This window comes from Mixophyes fleayi, chromosome 3, assembly GCF_038048845.1.
Source record: "Mixophyes fleayi isolate aMixFle1 chromosome 3, aMixFle1.hap1, whole genome shotgun sequence".
Classification (NCBI taxonomy): domain Eukaryota; kingdom Metazoa; phylum Chordata; class Amphibia; order Anura; family Limnodynastidae; genus Mixophyes; species Mixophyes fleayi.
The window spans coordinates 258121006-258147891 of NC_134404.1; the positions used below are offsets into that span (position 1 = coordinate 258121006).

The window sequence follows — 26886 nt, forward strand, 5'->3', positions numbered from 1 at the left end:
TATTTAAATTGACTGGGGTAAAGCTTTATAAAAAGTACAGTTAAGGTTTTACAAAAGCTGAAAAGCACACATATACACAGGTTTTCTGATTATATCAGTCATAAAATAATATGATAATGATGTCACTGATAACATCAAATGGAACATTTCAAACTATTACTATAGTATGGAAGACTCTCAAGGTGCTACTTCTGGAGTTAGTATAGATTAACACCTGTTTTTCCCTCTGGTACCTAAAGACCAGATTAGGTCCTACTGCAATTTCATGGGGGATGGAGAGATGTCACCTTTTAGGGCTTTGGCCCATACCCAACACCAGATGGGGTCTGGCCTGTAATAGGCTGGGGATTAGTACACAGTCTCACCCCCACACTCTTGACCACATAAGAATGGGCAGATCCCTCAGCGCTAGACTGGGTGCCGTTTTATTAAGATCTAGTCACACACAAGTGAGGAATATTTATGTTTGTTCTTTGGGGGGGTTTGCACTGTTTCAATTATTTCAGAATGCTGGAACCACAATAATAAATAGTGCAGTGTCCAGCAATAGACACATAGGGCTTGATTTATCAAGGAACACAAAATAAACGTATTGTACTATTTTTAAAATACACATAAATCAGGCATATATATGCATCTATATTCAACTAGTGTACTATTGTTTTCCTATTCAAGGTATTATCATCTGAACTAGGGATTTATGGTGGAATGGTAAAACATTAATTATAGTGAAGGTTAATACCATCAGAGTGTGCGTATGTGTGTAAATATATATATATATATATATATATATATATATATATATATATATATATATATACATATATATATATATACATATATACATAGATATATACATAGATATATATACACATATATACACAGATCAGCCACAGCATTAAAACCACTGACAAGTGGCGTGAATAACATTGATTATCTCGTTACAATGGTACCTGTCAAGGGGTGGGATATATTAGGCAGCTCTTAAAGCTGATGTGTTAGAAACAGGAGAAATGGGCAAGTGTAAGGATCTGAGCGACTTTGCCAAGGGCCAAATTGGCTAGAGGACTGGGTCAGAGCATGTCCAAAAGAGCAGGACTTGTGGGGTGTTCCTGCTATGCAGTGATTAGTACCTAACAAAAGTGGTCATAGGAAGGGCAACTGGTGACAGAGTCATGGACACCCAAGGCTCATTGGTGTGCGTGGGGAGCAAAGGGTAGCCCGTCTGGTCCAATCCCACAGAAGAGCTACTGTAGCACAAATTGCTGAAAAAGTTAATGCTGGCTATGATCAAAAGGTATAAAAATGAACAGTCCATCTCAGCTTTCTGCATAGTCACAGACCGGTCAGAGTGTCCATGCTGATCCCTATCCACTGCTGAAAGTGCATTCAAGTGAGCACCAGAACTGGACCGTGGGGCAATAAAAGAAGGTGGTCTGGTTTGATGACTCATATTTTCTTTTATATCATGGAGTCTGCCAGCTGTGTGGGTGTGTCATTTACCAGGGGAAGATATATCACCAGGATGCACTATAGGAAGAAGGCAAGCTGGCGGAGGCATGTGGATTTTTACTTTGACATGTACCACTTATCGAAACATTGTTGCAGACAAGTACACCCCCTTATGGCAATGGTATTCTCTGATGGCAGTGGTCTCTTTAAGCATGATAATGTGCCCTGCCACACTGCAAAAATTGTTCAGGATTGGTTTGAGGAACATCCCAAAGAGTTCAAGGTGTTGATTTGGACTCAAAATTCCCCAGATCTGAATCCGATCGAGCATCTGTTGGATGTGCTTGAAAAACTGGTCTGAACCATGGATAACCCACCTCAGAACTTAAAGGATCTGCTGCTAACGTCTTGGTGCCACATACCACATGACACTTTCAGAGGTCTTGTGGAGTCCATGCCTCGATGGGTCACAGCTGTTTTGGCATTTAAGCGGCACGACTGCCCCTGCCCTCATGTCCATCTTGGGCTGGGTCAATGGGCCACCTGCATTTTTTTCATTGAAAATGGTGCTAATAAGCTGCTGAGCCGAGTCTTGTCACCCCCCCTCCCCCTACACATTATTAGCCAAGTGATTTTAAGGCTGTGGCTGATCAGTGCATGTATATATATATATATATGTATATATATATATATATATATATATATATATATATATATATATATATATATATATACACACACAAGTTAACCCGTGCATGATACTCATGCATTCTAGTCAAATCAAGCTACTTAAGGTCTTAAAAAGGTTCTTGTCATGCATTTGGACCTAGCCCAGGCCTCCTCAGGGGAAGAGCGTTAGTTCCCGATGCAAGCAGCCTTTTTAATGTGTGTTCATGAGGTAAAATTACCTCACGAAATTGAGTTTGACCCCTCAACTCGTAAATTTAGCCTTTACTACCCCTCCCACAGGGGGAAGGGGGGATGATGGAAGTTAACTGACTTGACTATTCTAATTTTTTTGTCAAATAATGTCAGTATAACAAATTTCAGGTCAATTGGATGAGCCCTTTCTGAGAAAATAGTTTTTTCCACACACACACACACACACACACACACACACACACACACACACTAACGCACGCCTCTACACATGTGTGTTCATGAGGTAAAATTACCTCACGAAAATGAGTTTGAGCCCTACCAAATTTCAGCCCTTTTTGAATTTTTTTTCCCACACACACTAAGAAGTTAGTAGGTCAGTGTATAACTCTGCCCAGCAGGTGGCGCTGCAACTTGGTTTTTTTTTTCACACACAGACAGACAGACGCCACTAAGCATTTATATATATTATATATTATATATATATATATATATATATATATATATATATATATATATATATATATATATATATAAATATATACACATATATATATATATATATATATTATATATATATACATATACATACATATTGTAACAAAGGGAGGCATTTAGCTGACAATATGCAGAGAAAGCGTGCAAGCAGAGTAAAACATTGGTGCAGTTATGCACCTAGATTGATGATAAACCAGGCAAAGACTTATGTGTAACAAACAATATTTAAAGTTTGGTTAACTCACATGGTTTGGAAGCTCCTTCCTAACAGCAAACAGACAGGGTGTGTCTGTTAGTGCAAACAGAACCATTGATGGGAGTTTCCTCTTAAAGGGAACGTGGGTGTCTCACCTGCCCATCAAGCTAGGCCTGTGAGAGGAGTGTCATGTATAAAACCCTGCTTGTTTTAATTGTTTAGTGAGACCAACGCTGGGAAAGCTGGCTGGTCTTTTGAGAACTGGTCTATGTCTAGCTAGCGTTTAGGGTCTCCAGAATCGGTGTGAAATTCATACGGTGTCAAATACATTTTTCCACCCTGACAATAAAGATGCATAAAAAGAAGAAGTTGTTCGCGTGTGCTTCAGCAGTAGCGGGCTCTTGCCACAAGTGGTGTCAGGAGTGGGATACTTCAGGAAGCAAGTTTCTGCTACCCAACCCGCGCAGTAGTTAACATGGAGGAAGTACTGAGAACCCACTGTGCAGCAAGAACAGCAAGCTCAGATGCTACGAGTCGCCGAGGCATAGGTGGAAAACACCAGGCACTTAAGGGAAGAGTTAAGCCAGGTGAGGCATGACAGAAATGAACCACCCAGTCCGGCTCTGCAGAAAATGTCGCCAGTTGATGACGTAGTAGCATATCTGGTGTCCTTTGAGAGACTTGCAAAAAGGGCAAAATGGCCTCCTAAAGATTGGGCTGAAAGGCTGGCGCCATATCTGACTGGTGAAGCTCAATGAGCTTATATGAATCTAGATGAGGACCGGGCCTCTGATTATTTGTGTCTAAAGTCTGAAATATTGGCTCGCATTGGGGTTTTCCGGGCCAGCCCGAGCCCAGCGCTATCACCAATGGTGCTATGATAAAGAAAAGCCGGTGAGAGCGCAATTGGCTGAGCTTTCTAAAGTTTTAAAGAAATGGTTGCAGCCTGAGGAGAATACACCTTCTCGGATTATTGAAGTTCTGGCGATAGATCACTGCAACCGGGGGCTGAACTGCGATTTGCAAAGGTGGGTGCTGCAATCAGACCCACAAACTTATGAAGAGCTTGCCACAGTGGTAGAGAGGTTTTATGTGCTACAGCAAAGGACTAAAGAACCTGCATTCGTGCCAAAGCCGATTCCACGCCAAAAGCCAGGTTTGACAATCCTTGCCACAGGGCCCAATGGCAAAAATGCTACGAACAGAGGGCCAGTTACAAAGGTGTCTAATCTGAAGTGCTTTGAATGTGGTGAGTGTCCTAAACTACCGGAACCCATGGCTGTTCGGTGGCACATATTGGGCCTGCTTTCCCAAGCTGTTTTACCATAAGTCCCACTTCAAGAAGTCCTTGTTTGTTCCGGGTGACGGTGCTAATCAACCAAAACCTTGCCCAAGGTGAAGGTTCTTTGCGTACATGGGACCACAGAGGAGTATGAAAGAACACTACTACCAGTCACACTCAAAGACAAAACCGTTATGGTGGTAGCTGCCATAGCACCCAAACTCCCATATGTACTCATTTTGGGGCAAGACTTCCCACTGTTTAATGAGGTCCACGGTGAGCGGATCCGGACGGACATGCCGGCAACTGATGCAACGGTCGGAAGCCCAGTCTTAATGGAGCCGCCTAAGAATCCACAACATCTGGACATCGATCTTTGGGAATCGCCAAACCGGAATGCCATCCTGGGAGTCACAGCAGGAATTCCACAAAAGCATCCACCTGCAGGGGAGTATGGATAGTCCAAACTAGCATTGGCTGGTGATGTCACAGATGAGCCCACCCCGCCTGTCACTGAGGATACGGACTGGTCCGCAATACCAATTTTGTTTCCTTTGCAGGACTTTGCTCTGGACCAACTTAATGATGCCACTTTGGAACATGCCTTTAAAAGTGTGACTGAGGTGAATGGGGTAGCGAAAGCCGCCCAACCTGCAGAAGGTATACCATATATTATTGTCAAAAATAATTTTCTGTATAGAGTTGCTATTGTACAGGGTGAAAAAGTAGAACAATTAATGGTTCCTCAGGTCCATGTACCCCTAGTGTTAAAAGCAGCACACACACATGTCTGTGGGGGACACCTAGGGGAGGATAAAACCCAGGAACGAGTTCTGCTTAGGTTTTACTGGCCCGGTGTACACATGACAGTGAGAAAGTATTGCCGGTCCTGTCCCATTTGTCAGAGAACCTGTCCCAAACCCATGTACAGGGCACCTCTCATTCCAATACAAATAGTACAAGTTCCCTTTGAACAGATAGTCATGGACCTTGTGGGGCCACTGGAAAAATCTGCACGTGGGCACCAATATATACTAATGGTGTTTGACTATGCAACCAGGTATCCAGAAGCAATTCCCCTATGAAACATAAAGTCCAGCACCATAGCTAGAGAACTTGTATTGATGTTTACATGCTTGGGTATACCCAAGGAAAGTCTCACAGACCAGGGCACCCCATTCATGTCCAAATTGCTACGACCTCACACAACTTATGCTGCCGCTTATTTGGACGATATATTGACAATATAGTGATTTGGCTAAATGTGATCCCCAGACTGGGGATCACATTTAGTCAAAGTTGAGGCGGTCTTAGCTTTATTAAGGTCAGCAGGATTAACAGCTAACCCAGAGAAATGTGCCATAGCCATGAAAGAAGCCAGATATTTGGGGTACGTTGTTGGTCAAGGGCGTGTAAAACCCCAGCTAGACAAAGTGGAGGCAGCCAAAAATTGGGCAAGACCAGAAAAAAATCGCAGTTAAGAACCTTTCTAGGCTTTGTAGGTTACTACAGGCAGTTTGTAAGCCACTTTGCCACTAGAGATGCTCTACTTACGGACATGTTAAAAAAGAGTTGTCTGGATAGATTAACCTGGTCTGACTCTGCAGAAGCCGCCTGGTCTGACCTACAGTTAGCTTTTTGTTCCTCTCCAGTACTACAAGCACAGGATTTTACCCAGAGGTTCTTCCTCCAAACTGATGCTTCTGGTGTGTGCTTAGGTGCAGTCTTGTCACAGGAGAAGAATGGAGTGGAAAATCCTGTCCTGTACCTAAGTGGTAAGTTGCTTCCGTTGCTTATGAGGAAACAAAAATATGCTACTGTGGAGAAAGAATGTCTCGCCATAAAATGGGCTACAGAAGCTCTGCGCTATTATCTCCTAGGCAGAGAGTTCACTTTAATAACAGATCATGCACCATTACGATGGATGCAGAACAACCGGGAGGTAAATGCCAAGGTAACCCGCTGGTTCTTGGCACTGCAACCTTTCAAGTTCTCAGTAGAACATAGACCTGGGATTCTGCACAAGAATACAGATGCATTGTCACAAAAATATGCGCTCCTCGCGAAGTCCGCGTTCCCCTATTTGGAGACGCTAGGGGGAGGGATATTTAACAAAGGGAGGAATTTAGCTGAAAATATGCAAAGAAAGCGTGCAAGCAGAGTAAAACATTGGTGCAGTTTTGTACCTAGATTGATGATAAACCAGGCAAAGACTTATGTGTGACAAACAATAGTTTAAAGTTTGGTTAACTTACATGGTTTGGAAGCTCCTTTCTCACAGCAAACAGACAGGGTGTGTCTGTTAGTGCAAACAGAACCATTATGGGAGTTTCCTCTTAAAGGGAAGGTGGGTGTGTCACCTTCCCATCAAGCTAGGCCTGTGGGAGGAGTGTCATGTATAAAAGCTTGCTTGTTTTCATTGTTCACTGAGACCAATGCTGGTGAAGCTGGCTGGTCTTTAGAGAGCTGGTCTATGTCTAGCTAGCATTTAGGGTCTCCAGAATCGGTGTGAAATTCATACGGTGTCAAATATATTTTCCCACCCTGGCAATATAGCTGCATAAAAAGAAGAAGTTGTTCGCGTGTGCTTCAGCAGTAGCGGGCTCTTGCCACAATATATATAGAGATATATACACATATATATATATATATATATATATATATATATATATATATACATAAAAATCTGTAAACATAAATACCTGCTTTTCCAGCACCTTCTCTTTGTGGAAGCTTTTCTGTTATTGACCCTAAAAAGAGATCCAAAGTTTAAGTTTGCGTTTCATATGTTCATATCAAAGTAAATAATTTACATATTGTCAGGTATTTAATGTTGGATATAGAGGTTTATCATTCAGTCCTCATCAGATTTGAGTTAATTATGCTCATGAACATTTTAATTCTCAGTACTGTTCTTCTGCAAGTCCTCATCATTTTTCATTCCCTACTTGGACTCCCATGTATAGTACAATTATTTAACACTTTATTTCATGTAGCATTTATATTGGATCAATCCCATGAATAATAGTCAAAAATTATAACCACTAATTTCATAAAGTCAGAAGTCATTAATGAAACCAAACAGGAAGGTTTTACGGACATACAGCAATCTTATAGCCCTTAGTTATTTTTACTGATATGCTATTTCTTTCTTTACTGAAATATAGAAGAGGGAGGAAGATACAACTGTAACAAAGCCAGAATAATTGAAATCCAAACAACATCCTCTGTATCATTTTTGTATGATCTCATTCTCATAAGCGAAAATATAACAGAATATTTCCATGACCCAAATTGTACAGATGTTACTAACATCAAACCACTGAACTCTCTACCTCTGTCCAAGTTTCTCTACATAACAACATTTTTGTCCAGATCAGAATATAATGTGCTAAACTTATTCTACAGCAATTAGAGATCCATAGAATCAAGAGTTCTGCTGAATCCTAATGATGTTTTGTAAGTTTTGGAGATATGGCCCATTAAACCCACATCCTGATTTCACTTTCAGTAACTGAAATTACCAATAGGATTTTTTAATCATCAAGTTATCCCCTTCTTAATTTTAAAAGCCAAATTAGGGTTAGTTTCCAGTTGGGCATTTGGATTACTCCTTTGTAAAATACTTAATCATTTAGTGGAATCCTAAAATATGGATTGGTGCAACCCTAACAATAATTAATTTAAATTGGTACTAAACCTCCATTTTTATTATGTGTTATCCAAACCTGTAAAATCATGTAAAATAATGCTGTTCTGTAACACATTCTATTTTGATAAATGAAAAATGCAAGTTTAATTTGGCCTCTCTCACATAGTTATTGCCAGACATTTTGTACATACCAACTATGGCATAACAAACAAGGTTACACCAGCATTGTGCTGTTTTTCCTATTACTGTCAATGGCCCATTTATTTCAATAGTGTTGTGTACTACATGTAGAAATTCCATTATAATGAAAAGTTTTAAGCAAGGATCCAGTGGTGTTTTGTTTATATAAACTTTATTTGTGCCAATGTTTGTTTTTTTCTTGCTATTTTGTTATAATGGACAGGGGTCGTAGGGATCTTCCTCAATATCCTTACAGCCACAGTCCTGAAGACTAAGAAGAGCCCCAAAACTTTTTAACACATGACTGGCAATCTCTAGAACCATTCTGTTTTGACCAGTCTTACACTGGTTTCCACTATGAAAGGGGAACCCCCACACTCATGGTTTCTCTGTTGTAGTGGATAATAAATGTATAAAATTTATTTGTGAAACTTTCCCAGTCATTTCAATGACAAATACAACACCATTAGTTAAGCAGTCAATGTTGCTTATTGTTTCCACACCTTTCCCTGTTTTCCTACCCAAAGCTAACCAGACATTTTAGCATTAAAAGTGAATGGACAATTTTTGAAATTGCACAATTTAGCATCCCACAAAATGGGCGTAAATTAACATCATTGAAATAATTGACATCTTTAACCAGTTATCATTCTTTTAGAATTGGTAGCCATCTTTGGGACTTAAACTGAGTGATCCTAGTTCATTCTTTATTTTACCACTTTTCAGTCTTCGAATTTGTGAATACTTCCATTTTGTCATGAACAAAATATCTGTTTTGAAAACTGTTTTATGCTTGCAGTTTTTGTGGCACTTTGTATTGTTTCTGATGGTTTATGATAAATTTATGTCTATTTATAATTGTTGTATTGTTAAATGCTCAATTACCTCAATGGGGAAGTTTGGTTGAGCTTACATTTTATTTTTTATTTTTTTTAATAAAAATCTGCAATATGCAGTACCTGGAGGAATTAAATATTCCAGTCCATGACAGCTACTTTGCTTTGTCAGATGCAGTCAAATAATTACATTCGATTATTGCCGCTAATTCTGTTTATTTTAATTGACAGAACATAAAATCATTAAAATCAAAACAAATCTCCACTCTAATCCTTGGTCCTAAGAATTATTTTAGATATGTAGTATTGTGCGCATAATTATGCAAATTTGACATAATTTACGGAAATGTATAAATGTGTAAATGGCAAATATATAATAAATATATATTAGTGAATTTATTAATCTGTATAATGTATATTAAATGTAATGAACACAGTAGTCTAGGATTCAATTTATATCTGATAACATAGCTCTGAATTTCTGAGAGGATGGCGAAAAATATTTGCTACCTAATCCCCATGTAAGCAGTATGACATCATAACCCCCAAGGCTGCATTTATTGCAACTCACAATATGTTCTATTCTTTTATGTAGTGCTATGTCATTATGTTATTTTCTCTGGTTTAAGGCATCTCAGTGGCATCGGAATGCACACATTTACAGTATATTATCTGTATATATGACACTTTGGCATCTGCTGTATGATATTTATCTACCACTGCACAGTATAAATGTAATTTTACTGAGTATCCGTTTTTTTCAGCCTTGAAAATGACAGATGATCGAGCATGAAATGTAAATCCATCCATTCCTAATTATAAATGCTTTCTTTGTATTGTAAAATTTGAATTTGGATCTTTCCTTATACATTTCTGCTTCAAAATGATCTTTTGTCATTTGCCTGCAAAGAATAAACAAACTTCAAATTCAATTGCTCTTGACTGCGTTTTTTTCAAGATGAAATTTCATTTGGTTTACATTATTATAGTGTTTTGTTGAGCGTTAGGTAAATAACTGCCTGCAAAAAATCTAAAGTTACCACACTTTTTCATCTGACTTTATTTTGTATCACTGCTTTCACAGTATTGGCAAGAGTTCTAATTTGGAACCGGATCACTTGGCATTACCTTTTTTTTTTATAAAAAAAACTTCATAGTTTATGGTCAATTTTTTTAAATATCTTTTTTACAACATATCTCAAATCAATTTGTAGTCAAAAACTGAAAAAGAAAAATACTATTTAGGCCGAGACTTATAAAAATTTTGTTTCTTGATTTGCACCTGTAAATAGGACATACATCGGGCATGGTTTTCAAAAACAAATCACATAATATATTAAGTAGTGATTTGTCTAAAACTGCATTCGATTTCTGTACAAACCTCAATTTTTAAAGCGAAACTGCATGATAACACCAGGTACAGAACATCCGATTTTATTGTGTGATTGAGCTATGTCTTGGGAGTTTACCATGGCCCCCTATAATCTTTTATCAGCACCAGCGCTATGCAGCCTTGGCCAGATCACACTATAACAAGAAAAACCACAGAGTGGGATCCTCTGTCACAGTGGGAACCCAAGGTTGTTCAGCACAGGGCTGTTGTCTCTTTGATGGGGTCGAAATATAAACAATGAGGAGCTCTCCCCATGTCTCACCCTGGAAAAAAATATGTGGACCTCTGGAATGGTAACTTTACCAATCAGCAGATTGCACAAACAGCATGTGGTTTAAGAAATCTCATTTATCAGAACCACCTCTCTTCAATTTCGAGAAACAAATTACTGTAGTGCGCAGCACTTTACAGGAGTACATGGCAGTCAAACTTCTTTTAATTCTCTCCGTTAAAAGACCATCAGCTGCAGCAAGTATTGTACAGGTAAAGTCATTGGTAAAAGTAACCTATGAAAAGTTGGGGTATTAAAATAATATATTTAATTGGCTCGTTGAATAGTGTTGAATTCTTTAAAAACAAGCTTTCAAGACAACTAAGGTCTCTTTAGGGATTCTCACACCAAGCAAATAGATGAGAGTTGTGCTGAATGCATTTAACACATATGCAGCAAAAGGGTTTCTCCACACAAAAGTATTAGCTATGTGCTGCCAACAAAACCATTAAAATGATAGTAATCACCCCTGGCTGATCCCACTGTTCATACAAACACTTTTTGGCACTTTTATTACCTCTCTGAGTGGAAGCAAAGTGCTGTGAGTTTCAATTGGAATTAGGATTTGTTAACCTCTCTCTCTATGCATGACTTAGACTATTCTTTAAGTCAAGTATAGAGGGTCTGAATGATACACTGTTGCCCCAAGTGCACCTCAATGCTTTAACTTCAATTTAGTGGAGTTTGTAGAGAATAATACCAAGGTGTTGAAAGGCAATGGTGTTTATAAGATGAAAGAAGGCAGCCATGGATGAGCGCTATTCTTTTACTATGTAGTGCCCACCAGCAGTGCATACTTAATTTTTCTATTTTGTGTACAAAAACCCTTTAATCAATATAGACTACCACTTTTAGATCATTAGCTTCATGACTTTCACTGTCTTCATCTACTTAGCAAAACATATGCAGTTTTTATTTACAATATTTTGCAAATTAGTTGCAAAGGCCTCCTATGAGCCTTTATTTAATTCCCCTATTGTCCTGTTCATTGTGCTCTTATCGGCTTACCAGGACAAAGTCAAGATTCAGCTGACCAGTACATCCTGTAAATCTACAGGTCTCGTGTAAAAAGTAGAAGAATAGAATAATAATAATCATAAGTGTGACCTTAGATTGAGTTTTTATCTAATGGCAGAATAAGTTATGGGTAGCATAATGGCTCAGTGGGTAACACTTCTGCCTCATAGTGCTGGGGTCATGGAGTTCAATTCCCGACCATGGTCTTATCTGTATGGAGTTTATATGTCCTCCCCATGTTTGCATGGGTTTCCTTCGAGTACCGCAGATTCCTCCCACATTCCAAAACATACTAATAGGTTAATTGGCTGCTGACAAAATTCTCCTTGTATCCCTGTCTATGAGTTTTGGGAAATTTATACTGTAAGTTCCAATGGGGCAGAGACTGATGTGAATGACAAATATACATCGCTGAGGAATTGAAGCGAATGTATAAATATTAAGAGCCCTCAATAAGCTATTAAAAATAAAAACACCTTAGTGAAGGTTTTCCTAAATCTAGAGTGGTTCCAAAATAAGTGAGTGAGGTCCAGGATAAGGGTCAAACAGGCGTATTTGAGAAACATAAAAAAGCCATACACTAGTTTTTGCCGGTGATAGGGCTTCTCTCAAACAAAGACTATTACCGTTCTATTGTCAGTGATAGCCCCCACTTGTAAAAAGAATGACTCAGCTGCTTCGGCGATACTACCTTAGTAAATCGTGGCAGTCATTGGTTTTCTATCGCTATGGCAAGCGGCAATAGTAAATTATTGTTATTGCCACAAATAAATAAATGGGGACCAAAAAGAATTATACAAGGAAAGAAAGAACTACGCAATAATCTAAGATCCAGGCAAACATGTTATAGTACAATAAGGAATAGCAAAATAGGAGCCTCTGGAGGGTGGAACATAAACATCGAGCCCTGCCCGACTTACTATGGGGGCTGGAAACTCTGTGTTCCTCCTCAGGCACGTAGTATACACACTTGGGCTTTCATTGGAGATGCAATACTATTTCATTCATGCTGCAAACATTCTGCAAATGTATGTATGCTAAGCACAAAGCGAGATGTAAATGTTTGCACTCCTCATTCTTTCGTAAATGTCTCTCACTATCTATGACGTATTAACAGTTAAATATTATTTGTAAGGAATGTACTAATAAATTCAACAAACAACATATACTGTATGTAGTAAATTCAACACAAGGATGATCAATTTTAAAACGCATCAAAGACATTCTGCAAAATACCCTGGTGAAGGTACACACCTCATCTCTGCACTCAGAGACACATCTTCAGAAATTGCCCTGTGGGTGTATGCAGTGGAATGCCATACCACCAATTCTACTTTAGACTTCATTTTAAAACTATCACATTCCATTCACTTAAATTTTTTATATATATATATATATATATATATATATATATATATATAAAACTCCTAACACTTATCAAGTCATTTACTCAAACCCATGTAAACTTTTGACTTGTTTACATTACTTTTGGCCCTCTCCATTTCAGTGTACTGTAAGACAAGTTTGAATTTAACTTGTCATTTTGGGTAGACTATTTAGCTCAGCAACACACAAACAATTATATATTGCATACTAAAGTCTAACAGAGTTTACTTTTTTTTAAACCTAAATATGTTCCATGTGCACAACAATTTCTGCTTTCAATATAACACCTACCACAACATGAACATAAACTGAATCTGTGCTTTCCATGAAAGTGTAAAATAATTCTGACAATCATTTTTATAAATACCGCATTTCCCCATGTATATGACGCTCCACTGTATAAATCATGTGAAAAAATTGAGGATAACATTGAGGATAACATTATCCTCAATTTTTTCACAGAGTAATTGTGCAGCGGGTACAGAGAGAAGAGACGGAGTTCTAACCCTATTGCTAATTGTTCCTTACCCTGTCAGATGCTTCCTAAAGTCATCTTTCTTCTGTCCATTCTGATCCTGATGCTGGAAAGTCACTTACCGTCCTCTTCGGGATGACCAGATGTCCAATCAGGACTTTGACAAAGTTCTGATTGGACAACACGCCAAATGCAGAAACCGGAAGTCTGCGTTCCAACTGTGGTCCACGCACCACATCCGGTCATCGCGAAGAGGAGGTAAGCAACTTTCCAGCATCAGGATCAGAATGGACAGAAGAAAGATGATTTTACCGGACAGAGGAAGCATCTGACAGGGGAAGCGCTACTACCCCCTGTATAAGACGCACCCAGTTTTTAGACCCACAATTTTGAGGGAAAAGGTGCGTCTTATACATGGGGAAATACAGTACCCCTACATTCTATGAAATAGATATCAAAACTAGTTGATAGATAAAGTTTTGCTCTTTTTCAGTTTAAAGAGGACATATCACTTTTGAGACAGGACATTTTCTTGTAAGCAAGAGGCCATACAAAGATTTAATAAAATCTCTCTTTCCCTCTTCCCCTCATTCCTCCTAGGAGAGACAGCTAACAAGCACTCTCTCCACGCCCTTCTGCTAGATATCAAAGCTGTTCTCTGGTCTAGACCGTTAGCATGGGTGCGACAGTGAGGCGGCAGCTCGATTCCTTATTTAATTTGTAATGCTACATGATCTAATTAGCATGTGAAATGGCAAATTTATTGGAAACTCTACCAGGTAAACCGATATGGTCAACATTAGGATATGAAAAAACTTTGACAGATTTATTAGTTTCAAATTAGTTTACTGATTAAGTAGTGTAATGACCAGTTTTAAAGAAATTTGTCATAGTCTACGTTGTCTATAATTATATGTTAATATCTCACCTGGACAGCGTGGAGTTTTGTGCACTACAGCAGTCCCACTGAGTGGACGTCCATTAGGGGATACACACCAGCAATATCCTGTGTAGCTATGGCACTGAACCTGTAGATAGCACAGATGATAAAGAAGTTACTATATGGTAGAAAACATGTACACACTAGCACAAAATGTTCACTCCAAATAGAGTGATTTAAAGGGTAGACTGTTGTGAGATTTTCACAGACCAAATCAGTGGTCAAATTGTGTCGGCATACAGTACTAAGGTATGATATTCTGGCTCTTCTCAGTATAATTCACTACTTGGTGATCGATTCTCACCATCAAATTTGCCTCCAATCCAAAAGGCACAGTAACTGAGCAATTTACATAGGCTTCAATGCATTTTGGGCTCCAGAAAAATAGCTACCACTTGTACAACCTTATAAGAAATATTCCCATATAATATATACATCGTTGCTAAATGTTCATATCAAGACTGGGATATCTATTTCTACACATTTTGGAGTGTGAGCATTTGTATTATTTGTGAGGCACACCTGTGCTCGTGTCACTTTTGCTTATTCAGTGTCTTTGCTTATTTACGCTGTTAGACTCTGGCCAGAGCAATTTCAGCTTTTATATCCGTGAAATAAAGTTTGAGATTCACACTATCCTATAGATTTCCTTTCATTTGTGGACCACCAGGGAATTTTCCATACTATGTATTTTTGAATGGTAGGGAGACCATTCACATCCCTAAAGGCAGCACCCATATACACTATTGTTTCTGACTTTTAAGATAGACAGAGCTTGGTTTACACCTATACCATTTATTTAAACCTATAAAATTCCCAAAAGTTTTGGGAGCTAGGTGGCCCCTGTCCATTCAGTTAAATTTACCATAAATTTACCATACTAATTTCTAAATTTCTACTGCGACTACTAAACTAAAAATGTAAAAGGGAATATTTGTATCAGTTGCTTATTCAAACAAATGCAAATTTCATAATTACACTTTTCTTAATTAATTGGAAGACTTTCTTAATTGAAGTTAATGTCATTATTACAGTTCTAAAGTGTTCAAGAATAGAGGAACAAAGTAAATTATTATTAAAAATAAATATAATAAAATCTTAATACTTGAGGCTTCATAGTTTTTGCAAAAAATGTCAAATTAGTTGCTTTATACATTATATTCTATATTTTAGTTTCTTACTTTTTTTTGAATAAGTAGTTGCACACTACAAACTTTAAATAAATCCAGCAATTAATAAAACAGAAAATATACCTTATGTACAGTTATCCTTTAATTCAGGATTTTTCAACTCTGATCCACAAATACCCCAAGTAAGTCATGTTTTGAGGAATTCCTTCGGGTAGGATAATTACTGATGAGGCCAAAATGATTAATATACCTTTTCATGATTAAGAAAATCTTCAAAACATAACTTGTTGGGGCTAGCAGAATTGATAAACTTTGCGTTTGGCACATTTCAAATATTTAATGGTTAAATTCAGACTAGCAAAAATAGTTGTATTCAGCTGCAATATAGATGATAATGATGATGATGATGATAATAATCTACAGCTTGCATGACAATTTTATGGCATTACCCTAGGAAACTGATTGCACACCTTGATAGCACACAAAATTCACATCTGGTAGATACTTTCATAAGAATTATGAAGCTATTCGTGAAAGAAAGTAAATTATATATCAGTCTGAAATATATTTTTCAGCACAATAATGATATGTATATGTACATACAAATGTAATATAATTAGTACATAAAAATGTAGAATGAAAATGGAAAATATGCTACAGAATATAAGTGTCAGTAAATAATAGCATACATTTAAAAACTGATACTGTGCTATTGTCCTTAGCATACTGTAGCACGTGACAAAGTATTATGTGCAGAAAAGATATGGCTTTTTGTACATCTGCAACAAATGTATTTATTCTAGCTATTAAAAGCTCAAATTGCTAAAACATTTACTCTCTCTACCAAGTAGTATAATTACAAATAAGTCTAAGTGCCTGGTGATATGATTTGTAATGTATTTATTTTGAATCATGGTAAGACTCAACTATTAGTATTCCAGACCCCTTATAATAGAGCACACATGCAATTTTAAAGTAAATCAAAATGACCAACCTCACTGTATGTGCCGTCATCATTGCACTCGGGGATAAACACTTGCTGGAATTCTTTGCGGGCTTGCTCTTGAGTGTATTTCCTCTCTGCAACACATCTGGAAACATCTTAAAATAATAACAATGGGAAAAAGTTAGACATAATATATAATATAAAAAAAACGCAACTCAAGAATCTTACGATTTCAAGTCATCAAGCTTAGCCACAAGGTTATACATTACACATACCTATTTAACAACAGGTGCAAATGACTTTTCAACACATCTTCTTGTGTATGTATAGGATTTTTAAAGATACGTTTATTTCACTATTTTACTGTACATGTTTACTAAAAACAAAAGCGGATGCAAGTCATTGCTCTAACTACCTCCATTATCTAAACATTCTCATTTATACAGATGAAAGGGAGATTCTGTAGTAACCCATTTAAAAAATACATTTCAATAGCCTCAACTTAACATTAACCTAAATATCCTCAAAATTGTAGTATGTAGTATGTATGCAGGCTTTAAGAAATAACGTTTGAACACTCTATCTGGAATTGAAAAAAACCTAATTTATTCTGCAAGAAGAAGGCTTAATAAACATATAGGGCCTGATTCATTTTCATATGTAAATCCATTTGCACAGCCTATCTTGAATGAAATAGCTCTGCGCTTTCTCAGAAATGGACATTATGTCAATGACCACAATTACATGTCTGAACCGAAAGGACACTTACGAATGCCTAAAACATGATATGGTGGAATGGGAGAGAGAAGTGGCTGACTAACGTAGGCAAAGTACAGTAAGGGTGCTCAGTGGCAGCCAATTCAATAAATCCTGGGTTTATTGTAGGTACGCCTGGTTTCACCCATACCAATTGCACCCACTGCAGGTGTAAATGTCGACTGATAGTGATAGCTGACATGGCATAGTCTTTAAATTAAAAAGTACACAAATGCATATCAGTGGCTATCACAGAACAACTGTAAACAACTAAGGTAAACTATAAAAACACATTGTGGGTCTGCATCATTAAGAGATCCATACTAAACGTAATGTGCATCTTTTAAAAAATGCATGTAAATCGGGTTTACACACATCCAAATTCAATAAGGAGCGGATCTGACCATACATGCGGTGATGAATATGGGTGTAGGCAGGGGCAGGCTGTGCTGGGGGCAGCCCCTATCATCCTGTACCTATGTGCAATATAAATTCACAAATGAAGGCACAGAAAAATAGACTACTGCTATAACTAACAATTAATGTAATCGGGAATAATGACAAAACATTAAAAATGAAACAAATGTTTTTTGAAACAAAAAGTCATCATGCAGTAAATTTATTAGGATGTTATGAATGTCTACTGTACACAAAAAACAATTTTACAGTTACTCCTTTACCTGTTCTAGCATACATACTCAGCTGTCATCACTAGTAATCAGCACTTAGACTAGACCTGTAGCTGGAGCAAGAGATACTGCTGAAAAACATGTACCTGAGAGATGCCCAGAGTTTGAATCAGACACTGCTGCATGTACTTGAGCTTGGCACGCCCTTACTGTATACTGATTATGGACGTACGTCCCATCCCCGCCCCCTCCCTGAAAATTGTAGGCTATCATAAGTGTCCTTTGCACTCGAAGATGAATCAGACACTGCTGCATACTGAGGCATATGGTCCGGTTCTAGGCATGCACAGAGTAATTGTGCAAATTATATGCCCAAAATCGACATGGACGGTCCTTAATAAATAAGGCCATATATGTACAATATGCAATGAAGTCAACTTTATTTATGTAAAAAAAAGTAAAAAAAAAGTGTTTATTTTATAGCAATTATACTGTCAAGAGTTTCAATTTTATTTTATGTTAAAAAAAAAACCTTTTTATGGGTTCACATGTGAGCTTTTTATGTGCTTACGCATGGGTGTATGCTGCATTCTGTTCTGTGTGTCTATGTATGGCAAGTATTGTTTGGCAGAGCATACTTACACCCAGATTTAATTTATAATTAATCTTGACATATGCTTGAATTTGAATATGGTTGGAATCCATGCTCTTTTTAAAAACTCTTATTTAGATAAACATTTTTTTTTAATTGAAAGCAATATTCTTTTAAAATATTTTTAATATATTTTTTATCTATTTTTAAACTTTTTTTGCTAACAAAGTGGAACTGAAAGCCCAAGAAATTCTATATTGCTTAGTGAACTATCCTAACTGAAACCAGCAACATCATGATATATTCTGAAAATTACACATACTTGCCAACTCTCCCAGAATACCCGGGAGACTCCGGGATTCCAGGTAGGTCTTCAGGACTCCAGGAAGAGTATGGCAGCCTCCCATATCTGCCCACTTCCTAGTGAAGTGAGCAGAATTAGATCTAAAATGCAGCGATCCTCCTAAAATTGCGGCATTTGACCCGACCCCTTGCTGTGAAATGACACGATTTTCTGTGCCCCTCCGCCCACACGCCCACCTCCCCCCGGCAACTTCCAGACACCGACTTTGAGAAGTCGGCAAGTATGATATTTCTGGAGATGAACAGTTTATATTTTAATGTTACCACTACAATTATAAGGTTATTTCGATCCCGATGGGTTATTGCTGCAGCATTACAAATTGGATCACATGGCAATTACTCAATCAAGCTTTATTAGTAGAGATGCTCAGACTCAGCTCCCCGAAAACCGAACCCACCCGAACTTAGCAGATCCGAGTACTGTGCCGAGCCGGCTCAGTACTTTCGCGCGCTCGCGGAATTGAAAACGAGGCAAAACGTCATTGTTACATCGTCGAATCTCACGAGTTTTGGATTCAATAAGTACCGCCCTCCACGGCAGTCCAGCATCATTTCACAAAGAGACACAAAAGGGGTAGCACGGTTCTTGGCAGTCTCAAGTGCAGTTGGGCAGCGTCATAGCTAGAAAAGAAAAAGGAGGGGTAGCAGTGTTCTTCAAAGTCTCCAGTGACATTCTATTGAACTATAGCTCACACAGAAACAGGAGAGCTCCATTGCTAATTGTCATTGCTGGAATAGAAATAATAGGGCTGGCAGTCGTGTTCTAAATCTGCAGTCACATTGTACTGTGTTATATAGCTAACACACAAACAGGACAGCTCCATTGCTAACTGTCATTGCTGAAATAGAAATAATAGGGCTGGCAGTGTTCTTCAAAATCTGCAGACACATTTTACTGTGTTATCAAAATGCATTCACAGCAGTACACAGAAGACCAGGAGCACCAAGCAGCTGCTGGAACCAGTCATGATGATAATAATCAATCTACGTCATCTGATAAAGCCTATGTTAAAGTGCATAGTAATTTTGAATCAGGGAAACAAAAATTTAAAAAAACACCTTTTACCTTGGTAAAGAAAAAAACCCCTATAATCCAGGCAAAATTATCTGCAGAAAAAAATAAAATTGCCAACATGCCATTCTACACATGCAGTGGCAAGGAAAGAATCAGGCCTTCGTCTTTCTCTATGAGTGCTAGGTCTGCAACTGTAACTGAGGCATCTTCTTGTAAGGTCAGTCATGACCAAGTAAGACTACAAAAGTGGTGTCCAAATAATTTTACAAGTAAAAGCCGACCTGGAAGAAACCAGTAAGGCATTAGAGGAAAATGTATGTTCAGATTCAGAAATCATACAAATCCCTGAGGAGAGTCTGTCCACGAGTGCTATGTGTATGCCTGACCTTTCTGATAGTGTACCCATAAAGAAGGCCCCTTTCATCATTTCTGCAGATGTGTGCATGAGCAGCCCAAGTGTAGCTGGTGATACACAAATTGAGGATGTCACTTTGGAATTACAACAGTATGAGGGGGATATTTGTGTAGCGCACGAGGGCGCTAATGAGGATGTGGATGAGGATGATGCCGTTTGCGTAAGTCCTACATCAGTGGAAGCAGTTCTTGTACGTGATAAGAAGAAGGCCATTGTCATGCCCTTGTCATAAGACCAAAAAATCCACCTCTTATGTGTGGAATTATTTCTACCGAAATCCTGCCAAAAGATGTCCAGCCATTTATAGCGTTTGTAAAGCCACATTCAGTAGAGGTAGGGAACTTACCCATCTAGGAGCCTCATCCATGTTATGCCATTTAAAGCGAATTCATGGCAAGCTGTTGGGAAAATCGGAAACTTATGCTAAAAAAATAACAACAAACAGTCTAGCATCAGCTAGGTCCCTTCTCGCAGCTAGATCCCGACACCTGCAATCTACACCCACAACACTGTCCTCATCAATATCCTCAGTAGCGATCGGAGTTAGTCCTGCATCCAAATTGCTAAGGCTAGATGACTCCTCCACTATCCTAGATTTCACAGAAGAATTCTTCAGCGCTAGTTCCACTGCAGCTGTTGGGGGTGGACCTTCATCCCAGAAGCAGACCAAGAAGAAGGATACTAGTAGTTCCCAACAATTGACTGTTAAACAATCCTTTGCAAGTATGAACGCTGTCATCCAGTCGCAAAGCAGATCACAGACGCCATGGCAACTATGCTAATATTAGATCTGCGTCCAATATCCACTATTATTGCAGCTGGTTTTAGACAGTTACTCGAGGTCTTGTGCCCCCGTTACAAAATTCCATCTCGACACCTTTTTCCTAGAAAAGCTATTCCTCACCTCTACCAGAGGGTTCGTAAAAATGTAATTATTGGGCTACAAAATGCCATTCTACCCACTGTACACTTATCTTAAGATATGTGGACAAGCGGAGCTGGGCAAACTAAACATTTTATGACTGTGACAGCCCACTAAGTTGGTGATTCGCCTTCACCAGCAGGAACAGCAGCAGCATGTACCCAAGAACGTCATATTTTTCAGAGCCAGGCTACTCTGTGTATCACCGGCTTTACTAAGAGGCATACAGCTGACAATCTGTTAAAAAAACTAAGGGATGTCATTGCAATATGGCTTATCCTGCTTGAACTTTCCTCAGGATATGTCATTTCTGATAACTCCACCAATATTGTGAGAGCATTACAGCTAAGTGAATTCCATCATATTCCCTGTTTTGCTCACACAATAAACTTGGTGGTGCACATCTTTGTAAAAAATGACAGGGACGTGCAGGAGATGCTGTCTGTGGCCCGTAAAATATCTGGACATTTCCGGAATTCGGCAACAGCATGTAGGAGATTGCAGGATCTACAAGAACAATTTAATTTGCCCTGCCATCAACTGAAGCAAGTGGTGGTAACAAGGTGGAATTCCACCCTGTAAATGCTTCTGAGGATGGAGGAACAGCGAAAAGACATCCATGCTTACTCCACAAGGCATGACATTGGGAAAGGAGGGGGGGTGTATTTTACTCAAGCGCAGTGGAGAGTACTTTCCGAGTTGTGCAAGGTGCTGAAACCATTCGCAGTAGTCACCTGTGAAGTGAGTTCAGACACTTCTAGCTTGAGTCAAGTGATTCCCTTAATTAGACTTTTGGAAAAGCAGCTTGTGAAACTGAAGGAGGAGATTAAACAAAGCAATTCCACTAAGTATGTCGGACTTGTAGATCAAGTACTTTATTTGCTTCGCCAGGATCCAAGAGTTATCAAAATCTTGAAAGTGGATCACTACATTTTGGCAACTGTGCTTGATCCTAGGTTTAAGAGCTATGTCTTCTCATTGTTTCAAACTCATCCAGATCTCAAGAGATGCAGGGAGCTCCTGGTGAGCGAGATGACAGCTCAAGTGTTACGTGACAGGACGCCATCTCCTCCTTCAGTTTCTCACTCAATTGCTGATAGGATAGGATTATTTTAACAACAGCATAGAAATAGACACATCAGACAGTCCCTTTACAAACTGGGAGGAAAAAAAGGGAATTTGGAGACCAATTTACCAACTTCCTTTGCACTGCCTAAGCTGCCCGCCCTCCAGTGTGTACTCGGAAAGAGTTTTCAGCACAGCCGGGAACCTTGTCAGCGATCAGCGTAGGAGGCCACTTCCTCAAAATGTGTAAAGATTATGTTCATAAAAATTAATTACAATTTCCACATCAAAATACAGAGACTTCTGTAATGGTGAATTCCAGCGGTGATTAATTAATAATGTGTGAAGATGATGTACACACTGATGAGGGCAAGGATGAGACTGAGGTTGATGACAACAACATCTTGCCACAGTAGAGTTCATTAACAGAACTTCTTACCTTAGCTGTCTTAAGACCATTGTTAGCTTGGTTCCTTGTCGCTGAAGAGCTTGGTTTGTTAAAATGTGCATGTCCTTTTTAAGATCCAACAAAAGGGTGGGTGGGAGAGCCAAAGGACAATTCCATTTTGTACCACTTTTCCTTTTTCTTTTAGCTACCGCTGTGTGCCAATGTTACCTACATGTGCTATACACTGTTGTGTGCTTTGCAAAAGTCAGCCATTGATGATGCAGATGACTCAGCACAACATTTTGACATCTGGTCTTGTCTACTGTAAAAGAATTGACCAAAATTAGTGACACCTCTGCTTTATCTCCACCTGATCCTACTATCAACTATCAACATCCAAAGAATGGTGAAGGATTATTTTAATTTTTTTTGAGCGGTATAAAGAAGACAACAGTTTTATTAACAAAGAACAACGTTACTTGCAGGAGTAGTGTAAGCATGGATGTCTAAATATATGTGTATATGTATTACCTTCCACTTTGCTGCTGTTTCATCAGTATTGCACAAAGTGTTTGTAATCTGCACTTCACGTCAAAGGTACCTAACTATATTATAATGTTTTGGGAATTGGGGCTGATTCAAAGCTCAGTGATGACCTTGCTTTTTGCTGTGAATGTCAATGGGTCTTTTTAGTGCATTGTCTGGAACAAGATCCAATATGCTCATGTCAGAGTGATCACAGCCAATTTTTGGACACCTGGTGGACTTACCCTTATGAAGTTTGTTTTCAATCATCCTTTCAATTGCTTGTCTCTCGTACGTGTGAGCACATTTTTTTTTTTTACTGGGTTTCTCCAAGACACCGGGGCACCCTGACTTGTTCTTGGTCTGATAAATGCTCGCATCCCAGGGGGGGCAGCGCTCGTCGCCATGTATTAGCTGTAGAATTACCTATCGTTATCCAAGGAACGAGTGGAGCGATCAATTGAACCATAACTGATTTCATGAGCCATCCTCAGTTTCATTGTACCGGCCGTGTGTTCAGAGTGACGGCAATCTCGTTTTCATCTTCCAAAGCTTAGTCTGCAGGGGCCGGCGCCACACCCATTTGTTTTTTCAGGTCTCCTAGCTGTTCTTTAAACGCGGACATATTTATCGTCCTGCCTCAGGGCCTCCTCTGTATTATTCTTCTGAAGCGCAGTGTATCTCTCGTGTACAAGCTCTCTTAAATCCGGGATCTCATCCGGTGGGTCACGTTTTAACTTAAGTACGGTCTCCTCAACTGCGTCTATATAATGCTTTAAATCCCAGTTCAATGCAGCGTATTCCAACATGACGAATTACATGCTGCCCACATGGTCAATGTCACAGTCTGTCTGAAGCAGATCTAATGCCACTACAGTTGTAATATCCATTCCTGTGTCTATACATAAGTTGTGTGGCAATGTTTCCTATATGTGCTATGAACTGCCGTGTGTTTGTGTCATTGCTCTGTCGCTTAGCATCCAGCCAGGTATCTGCAGTATTTGTCTCGAAAGTGTATGAAAATAATATTGTGACCTGTGAGGTGGTCAAAATTGACTGCAAATTACTTGAAATTAGTGTTATTGAGGTTAATAATAATGTAGGAACAAAAAAATAGCAATATTAGGTGATTTCAGCATATTTTAGGAATTTTTCTAAAAAAATATAGATCCAAAACCAAAACACGTGAAGGTGGTTTTGCCAAAACCAAAACACAAAGTTAATCCAGATCTAAAAACAAAACCAAAACTAGAACACGGGGGTCAGTGAACATCTCTATTTATTATGTTAATTGCTAGGTGCTACGCCACTCTAGCAACAAATCACTGTTTGTTTCTGGATCGGTATTAGAAGACTGTAAAAACTGAGTTCTCTTATTTCTTATTTTCCACTATATGTATATTATTCCACCGGGATTAAGATTCACTGAACTTCATGAGTGAATGCTACCCCATGGGGAAGCCTTTTTAACAAGGAAAGCAATGGTACATGTATTAAAGCAATCCTTCTTCTGGTATAGCATCTCAGCATTTTTTCTATTAGGAATTATTTTAAAATATGTTTTACCTATTTTTAAATATTTTTCTGCTCTGGATATCACTCAGCTGCCTCAGCGAGATTTTATTTATATATTATGACGATAGGTGGTTTTCTATCACTGCAATAAGCATTGACACAAAATTATCTCTACCTTTTTATATATTTATAAATAGGCCTATTTAATTTTCATTGTTTTGGTTTGATTCATGATAATCGTCCAATTACTCTATTTTCAGTAAATCAACTCACACAATATTTCATCAAATGTGCAAAAAAAGTATTACAGGTGAAAGGTTTAAAAACATTTTAATGTAATTGCCAGGGTGAGGGCCCAAAATAAAATATTAAATGTTATAGTGAGGCCCAAATAAAATATTAATCTGATAAATTTACATGATTTCCCCTCAGACAAAAGTGTTTGAAAACATTTGGTCAGTCAGCCAGAGGGACGTAATTAGGTTACGCTCAGACATTCTTTCCAGGAAACCCATTTAATATATGTAGATGACAGCCATACTCTGATTATCATCATCATCATTTATTTATAGAGTGGCAGCAAATTCCATAGTGCTTTACAATTGGGAACAAATATTCATAAAACAATACTGAGTAATTCATACAGAAAGGTAAGAGTTTGAAACATAAGGGCACGTGGAATAGCACATTGGACGAGCTAGAATGCAAGGGCAAAAGTATTGAGTGGGCTGTGTGATCAGTGACACAGCAATGTTGGTCAGAGGGTTGTTGTCTTGTGTCAGCTGTATAGAGGGTGCTAATAACATAACCTAGGGAGATTAAGATGCTGGTTTAGGAATATCATAAGATTGTCTGCAGAGGTGGGTTTTCAGAGAACACTTGAAGGTTTGAAGACTAGAGGAAAGTCTTATTGTGTGAGGGAGGCAACTACACAAAGTGGGTGCTGCCCGAAAGAAGTCCTGTAAACAGGAATGGGAAGATGTGATGAGAGTGGAAGAGAAATTATGTGTGTCCTTTCCTACTAGAATAGACTATCTAATTAAGGCATTGTAAAAACAAGTTAGCTCATTAAGTGAGAACCTTTTAGGTGAATGTAAAAGATAAAGACTATGTATGTATGTATGTATATAAGAAATATTAACTTCAAAGAACATGCCTTCATATTTCGTGAATAAGTGTATCAGTGAAGTATTGATGATAATAACTGTACAGGAAAATCACAATAATCACATATCTTTCAGGATGATATTTGATGTTATCCCATCATATTTGATATGTAAATGTCCGGGAGGTTATGACTGATTCATTGAATGGGGAATTATGTCTCTGGGATGCGTCCAAAAAAGGTTATGGAAGATCAAAACCTTTGAACTATTTAAGACAAACTTTAATTGACACCCAGTGGACATTTCCTCCCCATATTAGCATATACACTGCCCCTCTGAATGCCCTCCAAGTTAAACCTGCTTAAATACACAGTGTTTGAAAAGGTAGATTGTCAGCTCCTGGGGTCTTAATCTAATTGAAGGACTGTCCAATTTCATTCTGCCTTGTCCCCAGCATACAGATTATTATATGTAAATTGTATTCTCTGTAATTTCATCCACTTTATTTTTTCAACCGTTTTGCATTATTTTTTGCATGTCATTTATTAGATTGTATCTTTTTCTATTTATAACCAAATGTCTCATACTTTTGTAAAGTAAAATTTAAAATGTAATACATTTTTTCCTTGATACTCTAACGTATCTATTAGTTTTTGTCATCATCATCATTTATTTATATAGCCACCAATTTCGCAGTACTTTACAGAGAACATTTGTCATTCACATCAGTCCCTGCCCCCATTGGAGCTTACAGTCTAAATTCCCTAACACACACACACACACACACACACACACATACACAAACACACACACCTATGGTTAATTTTGTTAGCATCCAATTAAGCTGCCAGCATGCTTTTGATTTTTGGAGAAAAAAAAATATTACAAAAACATACAAGAGTTTTTATCTGTCCCAACCCTGACATACATAAACATGTGGAATATGACAAAATGTGTAATATTAGCATATTTCACAAAATAAACTAAAATGATAATACAATGTATATATACAGCCACACATACAGTATATCCCAGTATTTGAAATATTAATTGCAAATAATT

At 38.2% G+C, this 26886-nt stretch overlaps 1 protein-coding gene across 1 annotated transcript in view; it reads right to left on the reverse strand.

The window, feature by feature from the left end:
• SMOC2 (SPARC related modular calcium binding 2) overlaps positions 1-26886 on the reverse strand; it is a 303541-nt gene that overhangs the window by 142316 nt on the left and 134339 nt on the right. Inside the window, exons 3-5 of the mRNA XM_075203490.1 lie at positions 16582-16688; positions 14446-14545; positions 7010-7057 (exon numbers count right to left, since the gene is read on the reverse strand). Coding sequence (XP_075059591.1) covers positions 7010-7057; positions 14446-14545; positions 16582-16688 — 255 coding nt within the window. The remainder of the gene's footprint in view (positions 1-7009; positions 7058-14445; positions 14546-16581; positions 16689-26886) is intronic.